Genomic DNA, 26,501 nt, shown 5'->3' with positions numbered 1-26,501 from the left:
AGTCAGGGTCCAGAGGAAGGTATTGTTGGGATTTCCTTCTGAGTGTGAGGGTTTGGATAGGGGTGAAAAGCAGTGGAGGTGTCTTGTCTTTCTATGAAGCTACCTACTTGAAGCCACTGGGCAGCTCTTGGTTAGCAGTGATGGGGTTGGGGGTTACGTGCAAGGTGGGTGGGGGCATAAGGATGATGTGGAAGGAAAACATAACTACGTTTACTGACTACAAGCATCCCATATGGCCGTTCCTGAAGGTCATGGACAAACAGGCCAGGAAGAATATGGCTGGGAACCACAAGTGAACCCCGCCAAGCCAAGCTTAGATAACGCCCCTTCAAGGAGGCAGAGGGGTGGAGGCGACCTTGGGGCTCAGGTTTACTTGTTTTCTTTTGGCCACACCACTTGGCTTGCAGGATCTTAAATCCTCGACCAGGGATTGAACCCATCCCCCCTGCAGTGAAAGCCCAGAATCCTAACCACGGGCATTGCCAGGGAATTCCCTCAGGCTTACCCTTGAGTTGAGCTTCTGAAGAGGGTTGGAAGGCCCACTATGGACAGGGCCAGTTTGTTCCTAGTGCAGGCTTGTCAGATGCCTGGAGCACAGCCAGCCAGGTTATAGCCGGGGAGAGAGACCCGAAACACACCCAGTACCCACCTCCCCCAATCTGGACTCTGCTCTCGGAATGTTGGGGGCCGCTTTAAGACAGCACTGGACCCAGGACTTTCCCTGTGTGGCCTCCTCTCAGATCACAGTGGGAGCTGTGTTTATTCAGTAACTTTATTAGAAGTATTTAATGCCAGGGTTTCCCTGTGGGGTCCATGCAAGTCAGCTTGAAGCCCCAACAGAATACCGAAGGCTCTGTTCAGTAACTACTGCATGTATTAAAAACCATCTTTGGGCTGGTTTAACATGCCATGCAGCAATAATGATTTATATGGAGAGAAACAGTAATAGGCAGATGGAAAGAAAACACGAGTGAAAAATGAAGTTCTGGGAATTTCAGGTAAGATTTGCTGGGTCCAGCGGATGCCAGCACAGACCAGTTCTGTCCTCTAGAACTTTCTGCACTAACGGAAATGTTCTGTCTCTACCCTGCCCAGTATGGTAGCCATTGACCACATGCAGCTCTCGAATATTTGAAATGACTCTGCTCTGCCTGAAGAATGAAGTTTTCATTTTATTTAACTTAGTACTTTTCAAGTTTTAGAATAATTTTAGGCTTACAAAAGAAATTTGTGAAGACAGTACAGAGAGTTCTTACATAGCCTGTACTCAGTTTCCAGTAATGTTTTATGTATTTATTTATTTTTTGGCCACACCACATGGCATGTGGGATCTTAGATCCCCAACCAGGGATGGAACCCACGCACCCTGCGTTGGAAGGCGGAGTCTTAACCACTGAACTTCTGGGGAAGTCCCTCCCCTAATGTTAATGTCACATTATATAACCTCAGTCCATTTATCAAAACTAAGAAATCAGTGTAGTACAGTATTATTAACTAGTCTGAATTTCATTTGATTTCACCAACTTTTTCAGTGTTGTCCTCCTGTTCTGGGAACCTATCCTGGGTACCACCCTGCATTTGGATTATATTTAAATTTAACATGTTAGAATTTGAATAGCCTCCTGTGACTGGCGGCTGCCCTATCAGATGACAGAGCAGGCAGGCATGGAGAGTGAATTCCTTTCTGAGCTTCTAGGCCCGGACAGACATGGGTTGAACTTGCATAGTGTTTCCCTTTGGAATGGAAGAAATCTATCTCTTATTGAGCTGCCCTGGGAGTGGAGGTGTTGGGAAGCCTGGGTTCAGATACTGGCCTTGCCTTGCCTGGGGCTTGACTCTGCTGAGGGGTCATGCTTGGACAAGCAGCCTGCCTCCAGCAGCCGAGGAAAGCCAGATTGCAGGGGAGGGAGTGAGGTCTGTTGTTGATCAGGGAGAGCCCACCTTTGAGTCTGGAGTACATGCAGACAGCTGTGCACCCCCTCCCCCACCCCACCCCCGTAAGCAGAGCGCCCCAGGAAAGGAGCTTCAGAAGCTCAGGCCTCACCCCCAACACATCTTCTCCAGATCAGGAAGCCCCAGCCAGCCTTTCCCTCCCACATAGGAGTAAACAGAGACCCTGGCCCGCTGCAGAATTACAAGCTGCCAGACCCAGAGGGCTTCCGAGGCTCTCAACTAGGAATCACTGTTGACCCCAGGGGAAGGGCATGGGCCTCCACCTGTTCCTTGAGAAACACGTTCCTTTCCTGGGGGCCCTTGCAAAGGCCTGTTTAACCTTTGATAACCAGGACAATAGACTCAAATTTCCAACCTTTCACAGCCACAGACTACATAGATTGTGAGTTCTCTTTACATCTTAGACAACCAGGGAGCAGTGGCGACTGGGTAGTCAAGACAGAAATGTCAAGAACAGAAGGATTTCCAGACCAGAGGGCTGGGTTTATATGTAAACCCTCTTCCCTAGGCAGACCTGGCCAGATATGGCACACACCTGGAAAGGTGAATATGATGAAGAGCATCCTTTTAAGGCCACACAGGGCATAGTGGGGCAGCGAGGCAGGGATGGTACCCACCAATCTGGCATGGGTGTTTGCCTTGGTAACCTGACTTGAAACCTACTTTCCCACAGCCCCATCTGCATTTCCCAAAGTGGGTTCCATGGCAGCACCTCTGCTTTCCTGGCACCCCCCCATCCTGGTTGTTTGTCCTTGTAAGCTTGGGACTGCCATGCTGCTGCCTTGACTGAGATTCACAGAGCACATCAGCATATTTTAAAAAGGCCTACTGTCAGATCCTGCCCTTTACTTTCACTGCGGGTCACTTGCAAGGAATGTCTTGCAGAATTGGCTGTCGTTCCCCTGCCTGGGGAGGTACCCCATTCCTCCAGGTTCAGATGTCGTAGGAGTTAGGCTAGATGGATTTCCAAAACAGGGGCTTCCCAGATGTCTTTACATTGAGGAAAGAAGTTACTTGTTTATTCCAGAGAAAAGGGAGATGAGCCACACCCGCAGGAGGCGTCCAGGGCTGGCTTTCTTGTTTGAAAGAGTTAAGTCTTATCTTTAGGGTGTTTTAGAGAACAGGACCTGAGCATTGGGGCTTGGATGATAAACCATCTTACATGGCAAGTTGGAGTTGGGGAATGGAGTCAGAGTTATAGGGAGGAAGTGAGTTATGGGCCGCGGACGATGCTGGCAATTCTCTGTTGGTCTTATTTCCGTTTCTTTATCCACCCTTCCACCAGCAAATGATTTCTCCTTTCTACAATGCCGGGGTCCAGCCCCGGTGGATCCAGGGAATTCGAAGGGTGGACGGCGTCGGCGTGGAAAGACTTACTTATTTATTAATGAAAGATTAGATTAAGAAACTATAGTGTAGTAAGATTAAGTGGAGGAAGAGGGCTGAATAGCTTGGTTTACGCGGAAGGCCAATAAAATTCCAGACAAGGAATTTGCACCATCTACGTTGGGCCACCGGCGCCCGCTTGAATATCTAAGGGTGCCTCGCCTTAAGCTCCCTTTCTCGCGGGTCTTAACAGCCGGGGCAAGTAAGTAGACCTGGCGAGCCTCCGCGCTCCAGGTGGAGATTTAGCCTGAAGTTAAAGTAAAGAGCAGAGAGAGGGAAAGAGAGAGAGGAAGAAAGAGAGAGAGAGAGACACGGGGGGAGCCAGAGCCCCAAGAAACCAGGCTGGGAGACTAGTTAGAGAAGCTGGCCCCAGAAGCTGGCCCCCTCCTTTATTGTTCAGAAGGCCTTTTATACTTTTGATAAAACACAGAGATCAATGGGTAACACAAGATTATGTAGCGTTCGCAGCTCAGGCTCTTTCTATACATCATTTGGTATACAAAAGGTCTCAGGTGATTTACATTATCTTCTGGCCAAGAGGCTTGTTAACACTTTTTGGCTCTCTTCCTTAATGAATGTTAATCTTGTTTCCCCTGAAGTGTTTTTCTTTAATCTACATCTCCTTAAAGCATTAACATTAAAGTTACATCTCTATAGAACAAAGGTGCAGTGGGATATAACAAAGAAGGTTCTTAACTCAAAGATCTAATGTTGCTAACACAAGGTCTACTACTTGTTTTTCTAACTATATCTACAAATAAAGGACGTGAAAATTTGGCAGCAAATATGGACTCAACAAATGAAACCTTTAATCAGTCCTAAAAAGATTTTGACTCCTCGGAAGCTTCTACATTCCTAGGATGTTTTAAGCTTCCTGTGCCTCCTGCGGTCAGGAGGCCTCAAACAATCACACGCGCAGCTGTAGGAGTCCTGCAGGCAGGCTAGAAAGCCATCAGAGGGTTTTTTGGATTGAAACACTCTTTCAAATGCAGAAGACTAAAGCCCTGAATTGACTTTTTCCAGAAAATGTCAGAAGAGTGGAAAAGCAGAGCACAAAAGCCGGCAGATTTTTGTTGGGGTACATGCTTAGGAATTTCCAGAGGGGCCCCTGAAGTCTGAGCACGCCTTGCGTATGTCAGCTTCCTTCCTCATGACCTTGTCACGGGCGGGATTCCTCACACTGGCTCCCGGCACTACAAATTATATGCCCCCTTCTCTCACTGTAGAGAGCCCTCTCCTACGCCCTCTCTTTGTTTAACTTCTTATAAAGAGGAATGAAATGTGTGTGTGTGTGTGTTTCTATTTGTATTTGAAGTTACTAAAGTTACTGGATAGAGCTTTCTGTTCCCTTTTCCTATCTTAAAAACAGCTGAATTTGGTATTTTATATGTGTTTTTTCTTGTATCCCCAACTGAATTATGGTCCTTATGATTATGAGTGATCTTTGACTATATTTTATTTCATTTTTACCCCTGGGAGGCTGGAGGCCTCTGAAGCACCCACCTCTGGCTGTGTTCAGTTTTGACCTCACCCTAAGTAAGCCGGGGGGCCCAGCGGCATGGGGGTGCCCATCAGGACCCTCTCGGGTGAGCTGTAATGGTTCATATCCCCAAGGATGAAGGTGCAAGGACCGTTGGAGTAAAATGCAGTGAGACAGAGTGTCAGAGAGGTGCTGTATGGGGAGAAATGGTTGAATGGAGAATTAGTTTTTCTTTCCCAGTAATTGTTTTGACATGAGTGGTAATTAGCCAATCGCTGACAGGCCAGAACCAAAGTGAGAACAAGGGGATGGATTAGGGGCAAATGCCATCACATTAGATGGTTCCTGGCTGCTGTTAGCGTGGGGGCCCCCAGTCCGGGGGAGGCTGCAGGCAGAACACTGGCATGTTGAGGGTGCACTTTTGAGGGTGCTGTGGTGGGAGAAAGTGGGGATCAGAAAGACTCTGCCCTCAAGAAGATGGGGACCACCTTGGGTTACAAGGACCCAGTAGCATTAAAGGTAGTGACTGCTTCTAAACTAAGGCCTGCTCAGGTAAGAGCTTTCATATTTCATTTTCATAGTCAACTGAACTGTGGTTCCATTTTTATTCTTGTCCTTGGTGGATTTTAGGATCAGGGCAATGCTGTCTTTGTAGAATAAACTGAGAAAGTCACCAGGTATATCTATACTGTGCAATGTGGGCCTATATATTTCTTTCAAGGGTTTGAATAACTTTGCCTATAAAACCATCTGGATCTGATGTCTTTTGACAGGGAGGTCCTTTTTCAAATGTTTTACTCATTTTGGTGTTTCTGGCATTTGAAATCACTTTGATCATTTGAATCTTATGGGAAGTTTTATATTTATTAGCATAGAACTATAGATCAAATCTCATGCATTAAAAAAAAAGTCTCTGTTTGCAGTCTGATTCCCAATTCTAAGCATTTGTGTCTTCTTTCACTCTCAAATTAGGCTGATCTGCCTTTTTTATCTTTGTCATTCCCTACCCCTCAACCCCTCAACCAGCCAGAGTTGCTAATATTATCCTGTCTCCTAACTTATTAATTTCTCTTACCATATTTAAATCCTTTTCTCATGTTTTCCTTGGATTAATTTTATTGGCTTTTGAATTTTTTTTCTAAATTCTTGAGTTGAATGTTTAGTCCATTTATTTTTATTCTCTTGGCCTTGGTAATGCAATAATTAAGGCTATGAATTTTCCTCCAAATATAATTCAGGCCCTTTCCCATTTGTTTTGATATGTTCTTTTTCATTATTTTCAAAATATTGTGTAGTTATAGTTTGAAATTGCTCTTGGACCTGAGATTATTTTTTTAAGAGGGCATTCTCTTAAATGTCTGAGCTTCTGGGGTCAGGGTAGGGGAGAGATAGGGACCTTGTCTATTTGTTCTTTCATTATTTCGATCTACTTTTATTGCTTTCCAGTCAAAGAATATGTCTTGTGTTATTTATGCCTTTTGTAATTTATTGATACTTTATTTATGGCTTAAGTAGGCCCAACATTTTTAATGTACCATGGCTTCTCCGTAAAAAGAGATTATCTCTGTTTATAGGGTATGGTGTTTAATCCATCTAGTTCAATCAGCTTTTTAAATTAAATCACTGAGACATTCCACATCCTGACGTTTGTCCACGAAATCAGTCCTAGACTGAAAGCAGTATAAGGGTTCCTACCGTTGTCTTCAAATTCTGCAGCATTTGCGTTTTGTCCATTTCAGTGCCGGGCTCCTTGAGAAGTTAAGTTTCTTGAATGTTATGACTGCCTCATAAGTAGTATTTATCTATCCAGTCTCGTGTGCTGCTGCTGTCACGGCCTGTGCCCGCCTGAGTAGGTTCTCCTCTGAGGCCTCAGAGTTCAGTGATGCCCTTGGGATCCTACCCCCCGCCCCTGCCTTTTGCCTAGAGGACTCTTGGATAGAATCAGCAGCTTCCTGAGGGCCCCGAGTGTAGACCAGGAGCGTGGTTGGCCAGGTGGAACTAACTTGCTGTTTCCTCTTGTGTCCTAAGCCACTGCCCTGGGCGCCGGCTGTGCGGCCAGCGCTTTGTTGTCCAGGTGTGTCTGTGCCCACCCTCCTTCTAGAGTACCCAGCCAGCTGTCGGATTGGGAGAGACCCAGTTACCCCAGGAATCTGCTGAGTGCACCTCTGCTCACAGGTGTCCTGAATTTTTCCCTGCAGTTGGTGGAGAATGGGGGACACACCCCCAGGATGAAAAGGGCTCTCCATGGCGTGCCCTTCACACTCCATTGCTTGCCCCTGGCCCTTGCCCTAAGAATGGGCAAATGGTAATAACTATAGTCCCTCCTCCTTTACCTCCTCCCTCTCTGTTGGGTTCTGGCAGCAAGACCGCGAGTGGACATCAGTGTTTCCATCTTTCTTCAGGTTGACCTGCAGTGTATGTGTTGTAGCAAATCCTCCAAAGCCTGGGGCGTGAGGAAGATGACTTTCTGGAGATCATACAAGCTTGGGGCTCAAGGCCACTAGATTAAGGATCTTCGTGAAAAGAGAATTCATCCATTGTCTTTTCATGAAGTGCTTTATAATTTAACGGATCCCTTCTGCAGGGGTGGATTTTCATCCCAACAGAGTGGGTTTGGAGACTAGATAGAAGTGTTCCCATTTTACAGATGCAGAAGCTGAGGCTTCAGTAACTGTATCCATGAGAGGGCAGGGCCGCCTCTGGGAACTGAGGATGCGTGGGCCTCAGTGTGTATGTGTGATGTCAGGACCAGGCAGCAGTGTTGGGGGCTTCAAATAGGCCCCCCTGGGAGCTTTGAGGCCATAGAAATTGGCAAATACTACAGACCAGGGCTTCCTATCCTCCTTTGAAGAGCAGGAGTATCAGCTCATGTTGGGAGCATGAGTGAGTGTCATGGGGAGAGATTTTTAGAGCCTTGAATATTTTTTTGTCTTAATTTTAGCAAAACCAGGACTCATGAAGGCTGTCATATGATCCCCTAACTCTTAATTAGCAAAGCCAAATTTCCTAGAAACATGTGAGGCCAGTTCTCTTGTCATTAAACTGACATTCCAGTGAGTGAGGGGAAGGAGGTCGTCAGGGAGGAAGTCCTTGGGCGGGGAGTTGTTGAGGGGGCGGTGATTTGCAGGAGGGTGGGGGTGTCCCCACCTGACTCTAGAGAGAGATTGGACCCTTGATCCGCACCAGTGATCACGGCCGATGAGGGTATTTTTGGCGATGACTGTTGGACTGTGATGCCTCTCTTCCTACTGAGCATCTTTCTTTTCTTTGGTTCAAAAAGGTCCCCCAAGAGATTGGTAGTTGGGTGCTGGCGCTTGGGAGATGCTCTCAACCCATCTCCAGCCCCACAGATAGGAGTGAGATCCAGAGAGGTGGTCCTGGCTGTGCAAGACCCCTCAGAGGCAGACAGTGAGGTGGGAGAAGGAGCCGCAGCTGCCCTCTGTGGTCTGCAAGGTCGGAGGGGCCTGTCTGTGGCCAGCGCAGCAGCATCTGAGTGGTGTTTCTGTCCCCGCAGTGAATGGATACCACACATCAGGGACCCCAGCGCACCCTCCCGAGACTGCCCACATGAGTGTCCGAAAATCCACCGGTGATTCCCAGGTAAGGGGCCCTGTTCCGGGAGGTAGGGGCAGCCCTTAGGTAGGTCCAGGGAGGCATTGTTAGAATGGGGACACTAGGCATCCAGGTAGCTACAGCCCAGTCCTGCCCCAGGTAGGAAGAGGTTGGTATCTGGGTCATTCCGATGTACCATGATTGCAAGAGAGCTGGTGTGATTGTGGTTTGGTTTTCTCTAGAAGCTGAAGATAGTAGCGTTTTTTTTTTGTTTTTTTGTTTTTTGGCCCATGCCACACAGCTTGAGGGATCTTAGTACAACAACCAGGGATCAAACCTGAACCTCCTGCAGTGGACATGCGGGGTCTTAACCACTGGACTGCCTTGGAAGTCTCTGGAAGTCGAGGTTGCTTTTGATGGGTTGACAGGGATGTTATTATAGCCTCTCTGTGTTGGGGCAGAGGGTTCCATCCTGCTGTCTGGATTCCTAATGGAGTCCAGATTTCCCAACACTTTAAGAATATGGGTGAGTCCAGGCCATTTTCCTTCTCTGCGTGACCCTTTCCCATCCCCAGACTTCACCCAGAGTGGAACTGAGTCAAACATTTTGTCACATTTGATCATCCAGAGAGGGGCAGCTGCGGGGTAGAAGGACATGGGGGTGTGTTTTAGGATTCCCAACCTGTGTTCTCATCTGTCACCTCAGCCGACATTCGCACAAATGTAAGAAGGAGGTGTCGGTACTATTCCTGTGTTACAAATGCGGTCATAGAGTGTCAGACCAGATAAGCGACTCGAACAGGTTGACACGGTTACCAGGTGGTCAGACCGGACTAGATGCCAGGTTCTTCCGGTGGCCTTAAGCTCTAAGGAACTGGGGACGGGTCTTATGTGATCCATCTATGAATTATCCGCAAGATGTCCTTAAGCAGAAGCCTCCAGACCAGCCCTTTCAGGAGTTAAGATGCCAGGCCCCGAGGATGGTAGGGGTGGTGACGTGGTAACAATAGTTGCTTGTTGTCAACAGCGGTGGGTTCTGTGTGCTGGACCCTGAAGGAAAGCCCTTGTGGTCAAAGCGGCTCCAGTGTGACACTTAGTGCGATGCAGGCGAGAGGGGCATGAGAGCACGTGTTAGGGCCCAAAAGATGGTGAACTATGCCTGGACGGGGCGAAGCCAGAGGAAGCTCCAGCGGCGGTCCATAGTGGTCCTGACATGCAAATTGGTCGTCCGACCTGGGTATATGGGGCGAGAAACCTCAGAAACCTAATTATGTTCTTGTCTTAGGAGGCTGAGCCTTGGGCTCAGGTCTGTTCAGTTCAAACTCTGGAGGAGAATTGGGACATCTGGGTGAGCTGAGGCTCCATACGTATTGATGGATGGATGGACGAATCACCCTGGGCCTCCTGTTCGAGTGCAGATTCTGATTCAGGAGGTCTGGGGAGGGGCCTGAGGTTCTCTGTTTCTCACGAGCCCCCAGGGGATGCTGCTGCTTCAGGCAGGGGGACCGTGTCATGACAGGCGAGCGTCCGGGCACAGTTAGTCGTGGCAGCACATGTGTGTCCCCTTCATCCTCTGCTCACAGCACACGTCACAGCCCTGACCCTGTGTGTTTCCTGCAGAGCCCCCCTCTCAACACAGCCGGTCGGTCTGTTCAAAATGAAGCTCATATGCCACCCAACTGCGGAGTGTTTTCTTGAGACGTCAGCTCAAGTTCTGCCATGGTTTCTCAGCAGCTAGAGAGGCACTTAGGAAGGATATTGGAAACAGCCCCCTCCGCCTCTCCCTCGTCATTCTTCTTTCCTTCTCTAATGACACATGACTCCCCTATCCTGAAACACTCTCAAGTTGTTATGTAATCATTTAAAGCAACATGTATCCTGATCCGTATAACCTCCTGAGAAGGCAGTTGGACATTGTGTTGCTGTAAGACTTTGACCCAGGAATTTCCCCCCAGGCATCTGTTCTTGGAATACACGCAAGGATTTTGATCTGTGTAAAGCTGTTCAGTCAAGCATACAGCCCTTGACCCAGCCTAACTGTCCAGTAACAGGGGATGGGTAAAATGGATAATGGCACTGAACGTCTGTCTGGCCAACAGTACCATACAGCTATGAAAACACGTTCTTCTGGAGAAAATGTACTGATTTAAGAAAATCCGGAGACCACGATAGTGGATGAAAAAGCAGAACGAAATTGCATGCATGTATGTATGTTCAGTCGCTCAGTTGTGTCCGACTCTTTGGCGATCCCGTGGACTGTAGTCCACCAGGCTCCTCTACTGATGGGATTTCCCAGGCAGAAGTACTGGAGTGGGTTGCCATTTCCTCCTCCAGGGGATCTTCCCGACCCAGGGATCGAAGCCGCATCTCCTGCCTGTCTCCTACATTGCAAGTGGATTCTTCACCTGCTGAGCCATCTGGGAAGTCCCAGAGCTGCATTTATGGTCCGTCTTGTTTGGGAGAAGGAAATCTCTCCATACATGAAGACACGTGACTGGATGAAAAGATAAACCCAAACATTGGTATTTCTGTCCAGGTCTCAATCAGGGGATGTCTGGCAATGTTTGGATATTTTGGTTGTCACAACTGGACAGGGAGTTTTACTGGCATCTGGTCAGTGGGACCAGGGCTATTACTAAGTAAGGTGCAAGACAGCTCCACAACAAAGAATTACCCAGATGCAAAGATGAAGGGTGCTGAGGTTGAGAAACCTCGGTCGAAGGTGATGTTTATTTTCTTTAGACTTTTAAGTATTTTAAAAATTTTCTAAAATAAACACATTTTACTTTTATAGATGGCAGATACAATGAGAACTAAGAAACAAAGAGTTAGAGGTGAGGTGCTGGGGATGCAGGAAAGGTCAGCTCTAGGTACCCCGGCCTGAGCGCTGCTTCAAGACCAGTGGAATCCCGTGTATCCCTTTTCTTTTTGGATGGTAACATTCAGAAGGTGAGGTATCATCAGTGAAACAAAAATAAATAGTGCAGCACGTGGCGAGAACAAAACATGTGTCCACCAGTTTGCAGCACTGTGTTAGCCTTTCAGGCTGCGAAAGTGTTCGTGTTCCTGCAGAGCTGGCTGTCCACAAAGGCGCCAGAGAACAGTCACAGAAATAGGTTAAGAAGGGTTGGTATTTAGAGAGCACTACCGATAAATGGTCCTTAGAATATGCATAAGCGCACTTCAGCACACTCAGTGTTTACTCCCCCTTGCCAAGCTGTCAACTATAATTAATGACAGTCATCAGCTAATAATACTGCTGGTGGCACAGTGGCACAGAATCCACCTGCCAGTGCAGGAGAGGCTAGAGATGCGGGTTTGATCCCTGGGTTGGGAAGATCCCCTGGAAGAGGGCATGGCAACCCACTCCAGTATTCTTGCCTGGAATAGTCCGTGGACAGAGGAGCCTGATGGGTTACAGTCAATGGGGTCACAAAGAGTTGGACGCTACTGAGCAGCTGATAGATAGGGCATGCGCACAATATTGAAACAGTGAATGAATGAGGGAGTAAATGAACACATGGCCATTTGAGATGCTGGGTCGGGGTAGATGCAGTACCTTGCCACACCTCTCTTGTATTCTTTTACTACTGCCTGTTGGCTGCCCCCTCCTTGAGAAAGCTAATCAAGAAAATTAGAATGTTGGACAGGTTGAAGTCGGGGGTGGGGGGCATGTGTAATCTTCATGGAAACCAGAAATGTGTCTGTACCATCGTGGGTGGAACCAAATGGCTGGGTGCCCTGCAGCCCCCAAGGGTGCCCACCCTCTCCTCCCATCCCTAGCTCCAGGAGACCTGAAAGGCTGGGCATAGGTGATGGCAATCTGGTGCCACCCAGTGGAAGTTTGCATGTGTGCAGCCCTGGGGTGAGCTGCCTGGGTGATGGATGCAGTAGACCCACTTGATGGGAGGTTAGGGAATCAGAGACTGAGAATGGTCATGCTGGCCTTGGCAGAAGCAGGTCCGAGCCTGTCCCCTGCCTGCCTGCCTGCCAGGGCTACAGTGATTTAGCCCCCTCTGATCCCTATGCAGGTACAGGGAAGGCAAGGAATATGCCCACCAGAGCCTAGACTCTTTTGTGACTCACTTTCCAACTGTTTTAGCTTTCCATGAACTTTTCCCCAGGAAGGTTATCTTAGATGCAGAAGAGAGGAAAGGGAGTGGGACCAAGAGCTTGGAAACTTAAGGGACTTGTTGGAGGAGACAGTGTGTGATGAAGGAAGAGGTGAGATTCTGAGAGCTCATTTACTCAATGGGGCTCCTCCTTCCCTACTTGGTAAACAGCTCATGTTCTGTTGAACATGTATTTCTTTGCCAGGCACTGAGTCATGGACAGATAAAGCCCTTGTCTTGTCAAGGTTAGGGCTTCTCTGGTGTCTCAGATGGTAAAGAATCTGCCTGCAATGCAGGAGACCCGCGTTCAATCCCTAGGTTAGGAAGATCCCCTGGAGAAAGGAATGGTTACCCACTCCCGTATTCTTGCCTGGAAAATGCCACGGACAGAGGAGCTGGGCAGGCTACCATCCATGGGGGTCACAAAGAGTCAGACATGACTGAGTGACTAACTTTCACTTGATAGAGGTTAGTAGCAGGGGCTGGAGAGAGACAAATACTGATTTCATATTGACAGTGATGGGGCTGGAGGGGAGTGTGTGCTCTAAAGACCTGACCAAGTGGTGGTGGAAATGTTTGGAGATGGGTTCTTTAATAAAAGCTGAGACTGGAAAAATCAGCAGAGGTTTAGCTTGGTCGAGAATGATGGTAGGGGAACAGCGTTCCAGGTGGAGGGAACAGCATATGTGGATGCTTAGAGGCAATGATTTTGAAAAAGCTGTAGAGGCCAAGCAGGACTATGGTTTACTGAGTCAGCAAGTTTGAGGAAGGCAGAAGAGGAGGCCAGAGAAGTCCTCGAGTCTGTTTTGAGGAGCTTGGGTTTTGTCTCAATAGTGCTGGAGCCACTGAGAGGTTTCACACTGGGTTCTGCCTGCTGAGAGTGTGGGAGCCAGACTCTTCACATGCAAGGAAGGAGACCAGGCTCAGAAGACATCACAGAGCCAGGGGCCTGTGGAGTTAGCTGGGAATGACCAACCACGGTCTCCCAGGCACTGCCTCCTCTGCCACCACCCTCGGTGGGTCCTCACAGTGCCAGCCAAGCAGCCCAGGTGAGGCCAGGAAACCAGGCTGGGCAGAGCTTTAAAAAAAAAAAGAGAAGAAAAACCTTCTAGAATCATAGGAAAGAGAAATTTAAAAAAACAACAACAAACTTTGTTATGGACATTTGTAAGCATTTATAAGAGTAGAATGAATATTATAACAAAGGAGCAATAGACCAATCATTTAACTTCAGTAGGAGACTTGGGTTCGATCCCTGGGTCAGAAAGATCCCCTGGAGGAGGAAATGGCAACCCACTCCAGTATTCTTGCCTGGAGAATCCCATGGACAGAGGAGCCTGGAGGGCTACAGTCCATGGGGTCACAAAGAGTCGGACACAACTTGGCAACTAAACAGCAGCAGCAAATACATGCATATACACATACACGCGTATGTAAGATCAGTGGGGTGATGGTGTCAGGCCGTGTGCACACTCTGTCTCCTAACAGCCTTTTCTCTCAGCCTTTTCAAGCATCCGTGATGTCTGTGGCCTGAGTCTTTGACACTGAGGTTTGCCAGTGGTGATGTTTGAATCCTTGCAAACATTTTATAGACCTTCTGTTTTTTAAAAAAACAGCTGCCCCTCCTCTGTCCACCTTTTGGAGTAATTCTTTGAGGTTACTATTCACATTAACGCTCCAGTGGTCCCAAATTTGGGTGTGGAAGCTCCTTTGAGGTGATGTCTGTGTCCTTTTGTTACGTCACACCGTTTGTCAAACACTTTTTTTACCCCCTGGCACAGGAGTTCCAGGTCCACCTGGCATTTGGAACTAATCGATTCCCCAAGGAGCCTGGGTTCCTTTTAGTGGGGCATCGTATTGAAAACCGCTTCTGTCTATGGCTAAGCCACCCTGAATGCATCTGATCACGGGAGCTAAGCAGGGCTGGGCCCGGTTAGTACCTGGATGAGAGAAACCTCATTGTAGCAGGTGTTCTCAGCGTGGCTGAGATGTCTCTCCACCAGGGCCCTTCCAGTGGAGTGCTGCAGAGTGTGTGCGTCTGTGTGTGAGTATGTGTGTTCATATGCATGTATGTGATGTCTGTGTATATGACATTCAAATATCAGGCACAGGTCACCAGCAGCAAAGACATGAGACCACCCGAAGGACCCTGTGACCGCCGTGCGCAGCACTAGCCGAAACTGCTCAGCTAGGAGGGCAGAGACCGGCGCCCATGCTTAGAACATGCCCACCCCCGCCGACAGTGCTATTATTTGCCCTCGTGTCCTGGCTGAGATTCTGGGGAGGCAGGTGACCTCTTGTGTCCAGCATCATCCCAGACAGCCTTGGACGCAACAGTCCCCAAGTCATGTGTGTGGATGACAGCGATGTTTCTTTGGCCCCTGCAGAGACACCTGGAAAAATAAGAGATTGTCCCAGATTTCTAAGTGGAGGGATGGGGAGGCAGGAAAGAGTCATTCAGGCTTGGGTGTCAGTTTGCTCTGTTTACCTATCTTGTGTCCTTGGACACGCTGGTGTCTGTAGACCTCGGTGTCCTCATCTGTACAATGATGGTGACGCCAGTAACTTCCTGGGGTCAGGAGGACTCGGGGGGCATGTCTTCAGCTAATCTGATGCCTCCAGAGTTCAAGGACCATTGGCAACAGGTAAGACTGAGTCTCAGAGTTGAGTTAACTCGACATGATGTCAGGGCCAGTGAGTTCATCTTCTCGTCTGTGGAACGATGGTGTATAGAGGTCCCTTTGAGCTGGACAGTCCAGGGATGTCAGTTTTCAGCAGTGGACTTCAGTTACCGGACATGGTAGGTCTGGGTGGGAGTGAGGGACAGAGGGTGGATCTAGCCGGGAACAGTCTGGGAATGAGGGGACTGTGGGCAGGAACTCCCTTAAGCTCCTTATTTTGCCTGAGGAGCAGTTGGGTTCCTGAGGCAGGGGCTGGCTTGCCCCCACCCCCACAAGACACTCATCTTGCTGGGTGATCCAGGGCTGTGCTGGCCTGGGGATGGGAGCTGTTGGTTCCCTGGGGCTTGCTAGAGAAGCCCCCCCATGCTTTTTCTGGGCCTTTCCCTGTAAAGGCCGAGAGAAAGAATAAGGCTGTGAGTCCCAGGACACACGTGCAATGCTGCCGCAGTGCCTTAGGGGCCAGCCTGCTTCCCAGCTCGACGTGTGGCTCAGGACAGGGGTACACATCCCATGTCTTGCTCAGGGACCCTACTGAGTCCCTAATGTAACAGCTAATGGGACAGCAAAGACCCGGACTTGACCTTCCCCATCAGGGCCGTAGACTCAGTGTGGTGTTTTCTGCTGGCAATCCTGAATTTTCCATTCCAGGGCCATCCAGGGTCTAGAGGCAAGCTGCTGAGGTCCGGTGGGCCCAGTGGTCCTTGGGATGAGTGTCTTCTTGCCGGCAAAGGGAAGACCCCAAAAGGCAACCCCAAAGTTGGAATGGAAGCTGAAATCACAGCCTCCCTGCTCTTGGGGTAGGGAGGGTGACAAGTCACAGAGGTGTGGCTGAGCACCCCAGTCCACAGTACATGGATCCAGGGTATGATATGTTGGACAAAGTGGGGAATTCGGAATAAGATGTCTTGTCCTGAATCCCGTGCCAGGAGATGGTGGCCCACAGTCCGCCTTAACTCTCTACTCCTGGATGGATTCTGCAGGTGGAGATAGCTCTTAGAACTGCTTACCAGCAGAGGGCAGCTGAAGGGTTAATGCTCCCAGCCACCGATGGGGAGATGAGGAGGCAGACCTGCTTTGGAGCAGTTTTCTCAGAGCTCCTGTTGGGAGGTTTCCTCCAATTCGCCTTCAAGCCAGGGCATGGAAGGCTCCTGCCTGCCCTCTCCCAGAACATGGTGACTTAGGGGTTAACGACAGCTGAAGGAGCATCCTCGAACTTCGCCTGCACGGGGCTTTTAACCCATCCCTCCACCTTCAGGGAACCCGAAGGAAAAAGGATGTCCAATATGGAGAACAGCTCTGACGATGTCTCTTGCCTCTCTCCCCAGAACCTGGGATCCTCGTCACCAAGCAAAAAGCAGAGCAAGGAAAACACCATCACAGTAAGTGGCTCTCGCGCGGCAGGTGGGGTGGCAGGCTGGGACTCTGGTCCACAGCTGGGCTGTTGCTGTGGCGATGTGAACCTCGCAGTGGAAGCAATGCCCAGCCTAGAATCTGCGAAGTTCTAAAGCTTGGAGGTAGCTGAACTTTCCCACCACCCCCTGCCGCCCACCACCCCCACCCCCCTGCCCCCTGCCTTGCCCCGGCCCTTCTTCTGTTGATTTCTTATTTCACTTTTTCTCTCCGGGCAAACAAGTGGAAGGAATGATGTTCAGAGTAATGAAGAAACCATTTTTCTCAGGGCAGGCGAGGGAAGGTGGTGTGCGGGAGTGGGTGGGAGGGGGTGGATTGTGCTCTGAGCAAGCGACGTGACGTGTAAATTACAGCTATGGCAGGGTGGCTTTTGTGCGGGGTAACTTCTGGAAGATGTCAAAGTTAAGAGCAAGAGAAAGCACCCTAAGAATAGAGTTCCTGATGGGGAAGCAGGCAGCCTCTGCCTAGAGCAGCCACACAGTCCCCCAGGGCTCTTCCGAAAGCCCGCCAAGACTCCCCGGCCCCCCGACCCCGTGGAGGCTGAAGAGGACCTGCCCCCGTTTCCCTCCCCACTGCCCCCACGCCACATCAGCCTTGTGCTCGGGGAAAGCTGGCACTGAATGTCAACATCCCTCCAGGTAGAGACAACTTGTCCGTCTGCTCAGACAGACCAGAACTTGGAGACGGGAGAAGTGTGGTCCCGGGTATGCGGTTTTGACCAGGTGCCGCAGAGCTGGGACCAGGGGATGGGTCGCTCAGGCCCCATCACACAGTCCTTGCCATGCTGCCCGCCACCTCGGAGATGGAGGTGACAGGGAGACCCCAGCCCCGGCTCGTGCGGGCTGCACACCCACTTTGGAGGAAGAAGCCGTGGGCAAGCAGTAACAGTAACAGTCGTAACTGCTGCGGCTGCGTGCGTATTTATTATGCACCAGTAGGCTTCTGAGCACCCATCCTAGTCTCCAGTCACTGAGGGAGGGCCGGGTGATTGGACCAAGGTGGATGTGGGGATGGGGAAGCTAGACTCTGAACCCAGGGTGTCAGTCACAGAACTTCTGAGCTGGGCAGCTACCTGGGGAAGCTTTCCTGGCCTCTCTGTGTCCCCGTCTGCACAATGGGGAGATGGTGGGCGTGTGTGCACTAGGGATGGTGTAAGGACAGAGTCAGTTCATACCTGGAAAGCCCTTAGAACAGCCTGGCACGCAGTAGGTGCTCAGTTCACACTAGTTTCCTCATCACCCTATTTACAGATGAGGAGACTGAGGCACAGAGCAGGACCTCAGCCAAGGTCACAGCTAGGAAGCATCAGGGCTTGAGACCCGTGCCCCCTTTTTTGTTTCCCATTAATTTTTATTTGAGTAGAGTTGCTTTACAGTGTCATGTTAAGTTTCTCCTGAACAGTGAAGTGAATCAGCTGTATCTATACATACATCCCCTCTTTTTTGGATTTCCTTCCCATTTAGGTCAGCACCGGGCATGAGCTTCCTGAGTTCCCTGAGCTCTACGGGAGGCTCTTACCAGTCATCGATTCTGACCATAGTATCAGTAGTGTATATATGTCAGTCGGCATCTCCCAGTTCCTTCCGCTCTTCCCGTTCCCCCTTGCTATCCATACGCTGGTTCTCTGTGTCTCTATTTCTACTTTACAAATAAGACCACCTATACCGTTTTTTTTAGATTCCACATACATGCGTTAATATCCAATATAAACAAATACTGTATATTAAAGCATATACCTGAGACCTGAACTCTTACCACCGGCAGTGTCCCCCTAGAAGTTGCCCCCTGAGGTGGGGGTCCAGGCGACTCAGTGTGGGGCCAGGGACAGTTTCCTTGTTACTGGAGCTGACGGACAGGGCGTGGGAGACCCCCACCCCACCCCCTGGGCAGACCTCCCATAGGCGCATCTTTGCAAAAAAGCCCCTAGGGTGCTAGGGCAAAGTAGGAGCTCCTAAAGTTTCCTGAAATCGGGAGAAGAAAGTGCAAGAGAGGGAATATGTTAGCGTTGTAGAAGAAGAGTGCATAGAGAAGTGAAAAGCGGGAAGCAGAGGGATATGCCTCCCTTGGGTGATGGTATGCCTCTCACGGGGTGGGGCCTGAGTCACCTGCCTTGGTCTGCCTTTCCGTCAGAGCTTAGGGCTTTGCCTGTGCGGGCTGGGTGTGGCCCTGGGTCTCCTGGCAACTCACCCCCTCCATCCCTGCTTCACCACCTTCCCTCCTCCTTCCCACTGCCCTGCATCACTGCCTCTCATCCAGAGCCTCAGGGGCACTTGTTTAAAATGTGGGTTCCTAGGTTGGTCCCTCCAGGGTGAGGCTATAAGGTTTGGGTTGTAACCAGCATCCCCCAGGGGTTTGAAATAAACACTCAAGCCTTAGGGACTTTTTGCTGGGGTGAGTGAGGAGGGGTACAGCGAGAGTGAGGAACAGAGCCCCCTGGCTTTGAACCTGGGTCTGCCGGCTGCCAGCCCAGGGGGCCCTGCTCATCTCCAGACTAGAGGTGGGTGTCCTCACTGGCTGGCCGGCAGGGCTGAAGACCTCTGTGCCTCGGCTCTCTCCCTCCCAGGGAGTACTCTCTCTCCACCCACAGCTCCTTCCTCTGAGCCCTGATCCTGCAGAGCTCATGATTTCCCTGGGAGGCGATATTGCAGGGGTGGGGCTGAGGGGGAAGCATGGAGCTGAGGCCCAAGCTTCCCTCCTCCTGGCGTGTGGGATTGGGGTGAGGGTCCTCTCACACGGTCTGACCCAAGGAGCAGAGATTTGCAGGCCTGTGTGCCAATGACGGATACAACCAGGCGTCCGAGTCTGACTACCAATGTGGCTGAGATGCAAGGACCCAGGTTCATTCTGATCCCCTGGCTTGCCCCCTCCCCCACACACCCCACCCCACTGGGTCTGGAAGACGTTTTGAAGAGGCAGACACATGCGCTGCTTGACAGCAATGGAGCCCCAGGTAGGGCTGGCGGTGAGTGGGCTTGATTGGAAGTGACGGGCGGTGATGGCAGTTCACAGCCCTCGGCACCAACATGCATCAAAATCGAGAGGATTCGAGAACAGATGACAGCCAAGCCGGCCAGCCACACTCCTGCCCTAGAAAGAGGAGTCTGGGCTCCCCTGGTCCTCGGGTCCCTGATGTGGCCCCCTGGGGCCCTGGGTGGGAGCTTGGATGTGTGTGCACCACGGGGCATTTCTGTTCTGCTTCCGTAGGTCCCCGCTCTGGCTTTTGCCTCTTCCATAGCCTCCCCATTAGCCTCTCTCTAGGAGGAAATTCTGTAGAGCAAGGAGATCAGAGCAATCCACCCTAAAGGAAATCAACCCTGAATATTCACTGGAAGGACTGACGAGGCTGAAGCTCCAGTCCTTTGGCCACCTGATGGGAAGAGCCGACTCATTGGAAAAGACCCTGATGCTGGGAAAGATTGAGGGCAGGAGGAGAGGGTAACAGAGGACGAGATGGTTGGATGGCGTCGCCGACTCAATAGGCTTGAGTTTGAGCAAAGTCCGGGAGATGGTGGAGGACAGGGAAGCCTGGCGTGCCTGCTGCAGTCCGTGGGGTGCGAAGAGTGGGACAGAAGGTCAGGGCCCATTTAGAGGTAAAACCGCCATCTTTACTGTGCTGAAGGCGGCCTCTGCCTCCAGGGAGGCCTCCGTGCTGGGCCTCCCCGCATGAGGCCCTTGGCTGGGTTGCACTTGTATTCAACAGCTCTCCCACCGTGGTTGGATGCCTTTGTGGTGACTAGGCCCCTTAAGACGCGCCCCCCCCAGAGATTCTGGGGGCTGCTCTTGTGGTTCTGGTGGAACCCCAGCTGCTCAGTGGGCCCACTGGGAGCAGAGCAGATGTTACTATGGTTACTGGGGGGCTGGAGTCAGTCCCCGAGCGAAGACACTGCTGGTCGAGTGTGATGATCTTGGGAGCAAGAGTGGGAGGGACCCCTGGAACTTTCCCCAGACAGTACAGGGTAGAAGGCATCTTGTCCTGCTCCCCCATCCAGCACCCCTCCCTACTTGCACCCCTGCCTTGGATGGGGACATGGCATAGTTACATCTAAGCGTGTCAGAAGGTCGTGTGACACAGGTTAAGGGCCAGCTTAACCTGGCTGGCTTCTGACCCTGGCTCCACCATTACAGATGAAGTTTGCAATTACTCGTTTCTTTGTTTGCCTTCTTCATCAGCCTGTAAAACTGTCTAGGGCAGAGACCACCCCTTCTGTCTCTAGCCTCTATTCACTGTACTGACAAACACTGACGGCTCCCATCCTGTGGCAGTGCTGGGACACAGCGGGGAGCAGGGCAGTTTCCTCCTCTCCTGGTTCAGACTCGCTGGCAAAGAAAGAGAGATGCTACACAAGCAGTCAGGAGAAATACAAATGCACGTGTCCAAAGTCCTAGAAAGATCTGCCCTAGTGCTCAGCACCAGGTAGCTGTTCAACAAAGGTTTGCATGAACCGCGGACGAGCAAGTGTTCCTGGTACAGCCTCATGGATGCAGATAACTTCTGTGACCCTCAGTTAATCAAATGAGGCCACTGTGACCCAGCTCGTGGGGTTGCCGGGAGGATGAAGTGAAGATCCACCAAAGCTCTTGGCAGGAATTCTCCCTGGAATTCCACGAGTTTTACAAGTTCCTCCCACTGTGGGGTCGGTGAGGTACAGTTCTGGAGATGCCCACCAGGGGGGTGCAGGGCTCTGCGAGGGTTCGGGAAAGTTCCTGTGAGATTCCTGGGCCAAAGAAATGCCAAAATCAGGGCTGACTGAGTGGAGACGGGCACTGTGGGGCCGCTGGCCAGTCCCTCTGAGGGCTGTGCCCTCAGAGCCGCAGAAGCCACAAGCCCTTTCCCCCAGCCCCATTAGCTTTCCTTCAGTGATGGTTACAGGGCCGCTACTTGTGGGACGCCACCCCCCCACCCCCCGCCTTCTAGACCCTGGACAGCACTTTCTAGAAGACCTTTATATCCCCTCTGAGTACCTTCAACCTCCTACTCCATGATTCTTAATGCCCAGGGTAATGTCATAGTTGTCATTATTACATTTGCTTGCAATTGCCATGGGCTACATTATGAAACAAAATAAAGATGGGCTGTGATCATCATTATTTGTTGAGGCAAGAAAAGCTGGAACATGAAATAAGGACCATGTGAGGCTTTGGAATCCGGCTCTGCTTTCCAGAAGGAGACTCCCCTCTGGACATTCTCTGGAGTGTCAGCCTGAAAAGAGGGTTTGGGAAGACCCATTGCCTGAGCTGGGCGTCGAGAGGCTGGCTAGCCCCCGACACTGCAGGGCCTCAGGTGGCTGTGGGCTGGGCTTTGGGGGGAAGCTCCCCACCCCTGGGTTGCCTTGGGCCCCACCTGGACCTTGGTGGCATTCTGTGTCCCCCCTGCCCAGGGCTCTCCGGATCATCCCTGGCCATGGGCCTGCCTCCTGCATCACATTTCCTTCCAGAGCTGGACTCTCTGCCCTTACATTGGCCAGATGCTAGTTTCTGAGAAGAGGGGGCTCTTTCCTTGGCTGGAATTTCTCCTGGATTCTCCCCCCAGCCATACTTACTGAATTTACTTCCAGCCACCCCCGAGCCCCTAAATCAGAGGCTGCAGCTGGGGACCCAAAGACCTGACTCGACTGGCAGAGGAGTTGCTTTGACTTGCAAGGGGTTGTCATTGCTGTTATTAACCATGAGTGAATTTCCAACTTTGGGGAAGGGACTGGCAACCCACTCCAGTATTCTTGCCTGGAGAATTCCATGGACAGAGGAGCTGGGCAGCCTACAGTAGTCCATGGGGTCACAAAGAGTCAGACATGACTGAGCAACTAACACTTTCACTTTCAAGCGTTGAGATACCTCACGTATAAATCCTCATTCTCCACTACTGTCAAGTCATCACATAAGCTGACAGCCCTGGACACTTCACTCTGACTTGACAGCAGTTGGCGGGAGCTGAGAGGAATCTGCTCCCCGCCCCCACAGACAGACCCTCCCCGCCCTACCCACATTTGAATGTGGAGGCTGGTCACCCCCCACAACCTGAGCTGCAGTTTCCATGACGTGCAGCCCCACACTTGTTTGCATGGCTTTCTGGCAATGGAGTTTGTGGCTTCTATTCAGAACCTCGGGGATTTTCTGTACTGTTCTCCCCCTGAACGTCTGATGACTCCCATTTCAGCAGTTGCTGGGATTGTGATGAGGGTTAAAGACTGCCGGGGCTTAGGCCTTGCCTTCCTGAGGCCTTACAGCTCCCAGAACAAATTAGTAGACTCTCCAGGAGCAGATGCGGGGCTTGAAGCAGCATCAGCAGGGTCGGCGGCGAAGGCACAGCTGCCAAGCAGGGAAAGCCAGGAGTGCTACAGACAGGCTCCGGCAGAAAAGTATGAGACAGAGCCCAGGAATCTCTGCCCTGCTCTCTCCTGGGCCAGCTAGCCCCAGGCACACACCCGGGATTCTCATTTCAGCTCTCTTTGTTCATAGAATGTATGTTGCTGTTCAGTTGCCAAGTCGTGTCTGCCTCTTAGCGACTCCATGGTCTGCAGCACACCAGGCTCCCCTGTCCTCCACTGTCTCCCAGAGTTTGCTCAGATTCGTGTCCATTGAATCAGTAATGCCATCCAACTCTCTCACCCTCTGTCAACCACCCCCTTCTCCTCCTGCCCTTAGTCTTTCTCAGCACCAGGGTCTTTTCCAGTGAATTGACTTTTTGCATCAGGTGGCCAAAGTATTCGCATCAGTCCTTCCAATGAATATTCAGGGTTGATTTCCTTTGGGATTGACTGGTTTGATTTCCTTGCTGTCCCAGGGACTCTCAAGAGTCTTCTCCAGCCGTGTAATTCAAACGCATCAATTCTCCAGCGCTCAGCCTTCTTTATGATCCAACCCACGTATCTGTACATGACTACTAGAAAAACCATAGCTTTGACTATATGCAGCTTTGTTAGTAAATTGTTGTCTCTGCTTTTGAATATGCTGTCTAGGTTTGTCATAGCTTTTCTTCCAAGGAGCAAGTGGCTTTTAATTTGATATATTTATAGAATATATATCCTGAGATAAAATTCATAAGGTAACCTCTCACCCAGGATGCTCAGCCACTTAATTCCTTTCCCTAGAAGCAAATGATGTCATCAGTTTCCTCCCAGAAATACGCCAAATTGGTATCTATTCCTACCTCCTTTTTTTTGTTTGTTTCTTAACACTAAGACAACAAACTGTGAATACTATTCCACCTCTTCTTCCCAGCCACCCACCCACTTAACACTGTCCTCTCCCTTCCTTAAGTACAGAAGAACACCTTGCTGGGCCTTTCACCATGGTTATGATTCCTGTCCGTGTCTGTCTCATGCTTTCTAATGATTCTCTTGCCGATGGACAGGAGAGCTGGGTTCTAGCCTTTTGCTATGTAGACAGAGCTGTGGTGAAAACCGTGTGTTTAAGTCCCTGTAACCGTGTGCAGGAGTAGGGGAGAATCCTACAAGCAGAGTCACTGGTAGAGGACATTTGATGTGTTGTTAAGTCCTGTTGCACTGCTCTCTAAGACGGTTTGGACTGATTCCAGCCTCTGTGGGGTGGGGGTGAATGCCGGTCGCCCCTCATTTGAGTGCTGACCACCGCATGATACCAGTGCGTGTTCTCTACCAAGCTGGCCCTGTACAGAGACTTCCTGAGTGCTGTATCCTGGACCAAAGCCTCCCGAGCTTCTCCTAACCCTCTAGCCAAGCTGTGCTCTCTCCTGTCTGTGCCTTCCAGATAAACTGCGTGACGTTCCCTCACCCAGACACAATGCCGGAGCAGCAACTGCTGAAACCGACCGAGTGGAGCTACTGTGACTACTTCTGGGTAAGTGGTGCTCGGGGTTCCCTGTCCTGGGGTCCGAGGGACCAGGAGTGAGCACCCAAGAGGTGCGGGAGGAGCCTTGAGCTCAAAGCAAAGCAACTTCTCCAGATGAATCCTGACAGCTGGCAGTCAGTTGAGCACTGGAGGCTGGAAACTTAGGACCCACTTGGAGTCTAGGTTATTCTGTAAACCTCAGAGTCCACAGGACAAAACGGAAACTCCAGCCAGAATGTAGGTAACCTGGAGGGTCACCTTGCCGCTCAGCGGTGACAAGAGACCAAAATCAGTTCCATGAAAGGAACCTGGGCTCCAGCCTGTTCTGTCGCTCTTGAAGGTGATCTTGGACGGTGCTTCTCTGACAGCCTTCCTGTCTCTATCAAAGTCTCCAGGAGTTTATAGGGAGCTCCAGCGTGAGCAACTCTGTGGTTCCAGAGCTTTTGTGTTACTTATGGGAACCTCCAGTTTTGCAAGATAAGCAAGTTCTGGAACAGGATGATGGTGATGGTTGCCCAACAGTGCAAGTATATTTAATGCCACTGAACTGTGCACTTGAAAATGGTTAAGATGATACATTTTATGTGTAGTTTTCCAGAATTAAACGTCTTTTGACAGATGCCGAATCCTACACAGAAACTCTGGGAGTCCTCCTGGACATTTGTATTTTAAAGTTAACGAGGGCTTTAAAAATGAAATCACCGCATTCTGGAATCAGACAGTGGTGATGATCGTATGACCTGTGTATGTATTAAAAACCAGTGATTGTACACAGGGACTTCCCTGGTGGCCTAGCAGTAAAATATCTGCCTGCGATGCAGGAGCCACAGGTTCAGTCCCTGGGTCTGGAGGCTCCCCTAGAGAAGGAAATGGCAACCCACTCCAGTGTTTTTGCCTGGGAAATCCCATGGATGGAGGAACCTAGCAGGCCACAGTCCATGGGGTCACAAAGAGTTGGACACGACTGAGCGACTTAATCACCATCACCAATGGTACACCTAAAAAAATAGAGTTTTGCAAAGGCCCGAAGGAATCAGAAATTTAAAAAAAAAAAAAAAACTTTATAAAATTTCAACCACCATGCAGAATGAATTATCTACCCTTTTTTAGATTTGCTAACCAAGTGTATATTAAACAGTTGCTTTTGTCTTCCTACCAAACCTCTTGCACTTTAGAAGCTAGCCAGGGACTCCTGTTGCCCCATCTGTGTTTCTTCTAGATCTTCTGAGATGAGTACGGGGTGGGGATATTGCAGGAAGAACTCTGACTCTGGCAAGACACACCTGGAGATGGTGAAGAAAGAGCCCAGGGGTGTGGATGAGCAGGGACCAGAGTGTATGAGACCTCATAGGCTCCATCAGTGTGTTGTATTTTATTCTGTTTGCAGTATAAACAGATGGTGGAGGATTCAAACAGGTGGTGGAGGATTCAAACAGGAACAGGATGTGATCTGATTTGTATGTGCCTTGGAATATGCATGCATGCTATGTCGTTTCAGTCATGTCCCAACTCTATGCAACCCTATGGCTCCTCAGTTTATGGGATTCTCCAGGCAAAATAATGGAGTGGGCTGCCCTGCCCTCCTGCAGGGGACCTCCCAGACCCAGGGATTGAACCTGCATCTCTTACATCTCCTGCATTGGCAGGTGGATTTTCTTTCCCACTGGTACCACCTGGGAAGCCCCATGTGTCATGTAGGGAAGGCAGGTGTGCCCATTAACCTCTGGGAGGCCAGGGAAGATGGTGGCAGCTACGGAGATGGAGGGGAGGAGCTGAATTTGGAGATGTCATCCGACAAGAAGGGAACAGGAACCAGAGCATGGGAAGGGGACCAGCTTAGACTCCAGGAATGGGTACCCTGGGAGCCAGAGGTCAGTGGAGGGAGGGGGGTTGGAGAGTGAGGGGGAGTGGGCGATCCTGCCGCTGGTCAGTGCCATCCTGCTTGCATCCCGATCCAGGCTCTCCTGGGACTCTGATACTTACCCTAGGGCTTTATCTCCCTGACCATCAAGACCTTTTCTTCTCACAGAAATTTCTCTGCTGACACAATCCTTAAAGCCCACTTCTTTGGGCTGGTTTTCCCAGTGCAGACAAATCTCTTGGCCTGTCCATCTTCTCTGG

The 26,501-nt window shown here is 50.5% G+C and overlaps 1 protein-coding gene across 10 annotated transcripts in view; it reads left to right on the top strand.

The window, feature by feature from the left end:
* The window catches only part of GAS7 (growth arrest specific 7), a 204,568-nt gene that overhangs the window by 147,411 nt on the left and 30,656 nt on the right, over positions 1–26,501 (top strand). For 8 of the 10 annotated variants that reach the window (XM_027974888.3, XM_060395427.1, XM_042255665.2 and 5 more), the window contains exons 4-6: positions 8,334–8,419; positions 16,490–16,543; positions 24,300–24,389. In XM_027974888.3, the coding sequence (XP_027830689.1) occupies positions 8,334–8,419; positions 16,490–16,543; positions 24,300–24,389 (230 nt within the window). The remainder of the gene's footprint in view (positions 1–8,333; positions 8,420–16,489; positions 16,544–24,299; positions 24,390–26,501) is intronic. The other 2 variants (XM_027974889.3, XM_012185726.5) reach the window with 1 other exon arrangement.

The sequence above is a fragment of the Ovis aries genome, chromosome 11 (assembly GCF_016772045.2).
Source record: "Ovis aries strain OAR_USU_Benz2616 breed Rambouillet chromosome 11, ARS-UI_Ramb_v3.0, whole genome shotgun sequence".
NCBI lineage: Eukaryota > Metazoa > Chordata > Mammalia > Artiodactyla > Bovidae > Ovis > Ovis aries.
This window is presented reverse-complemented; position numbering and strand designations above follow the sequence as displayed.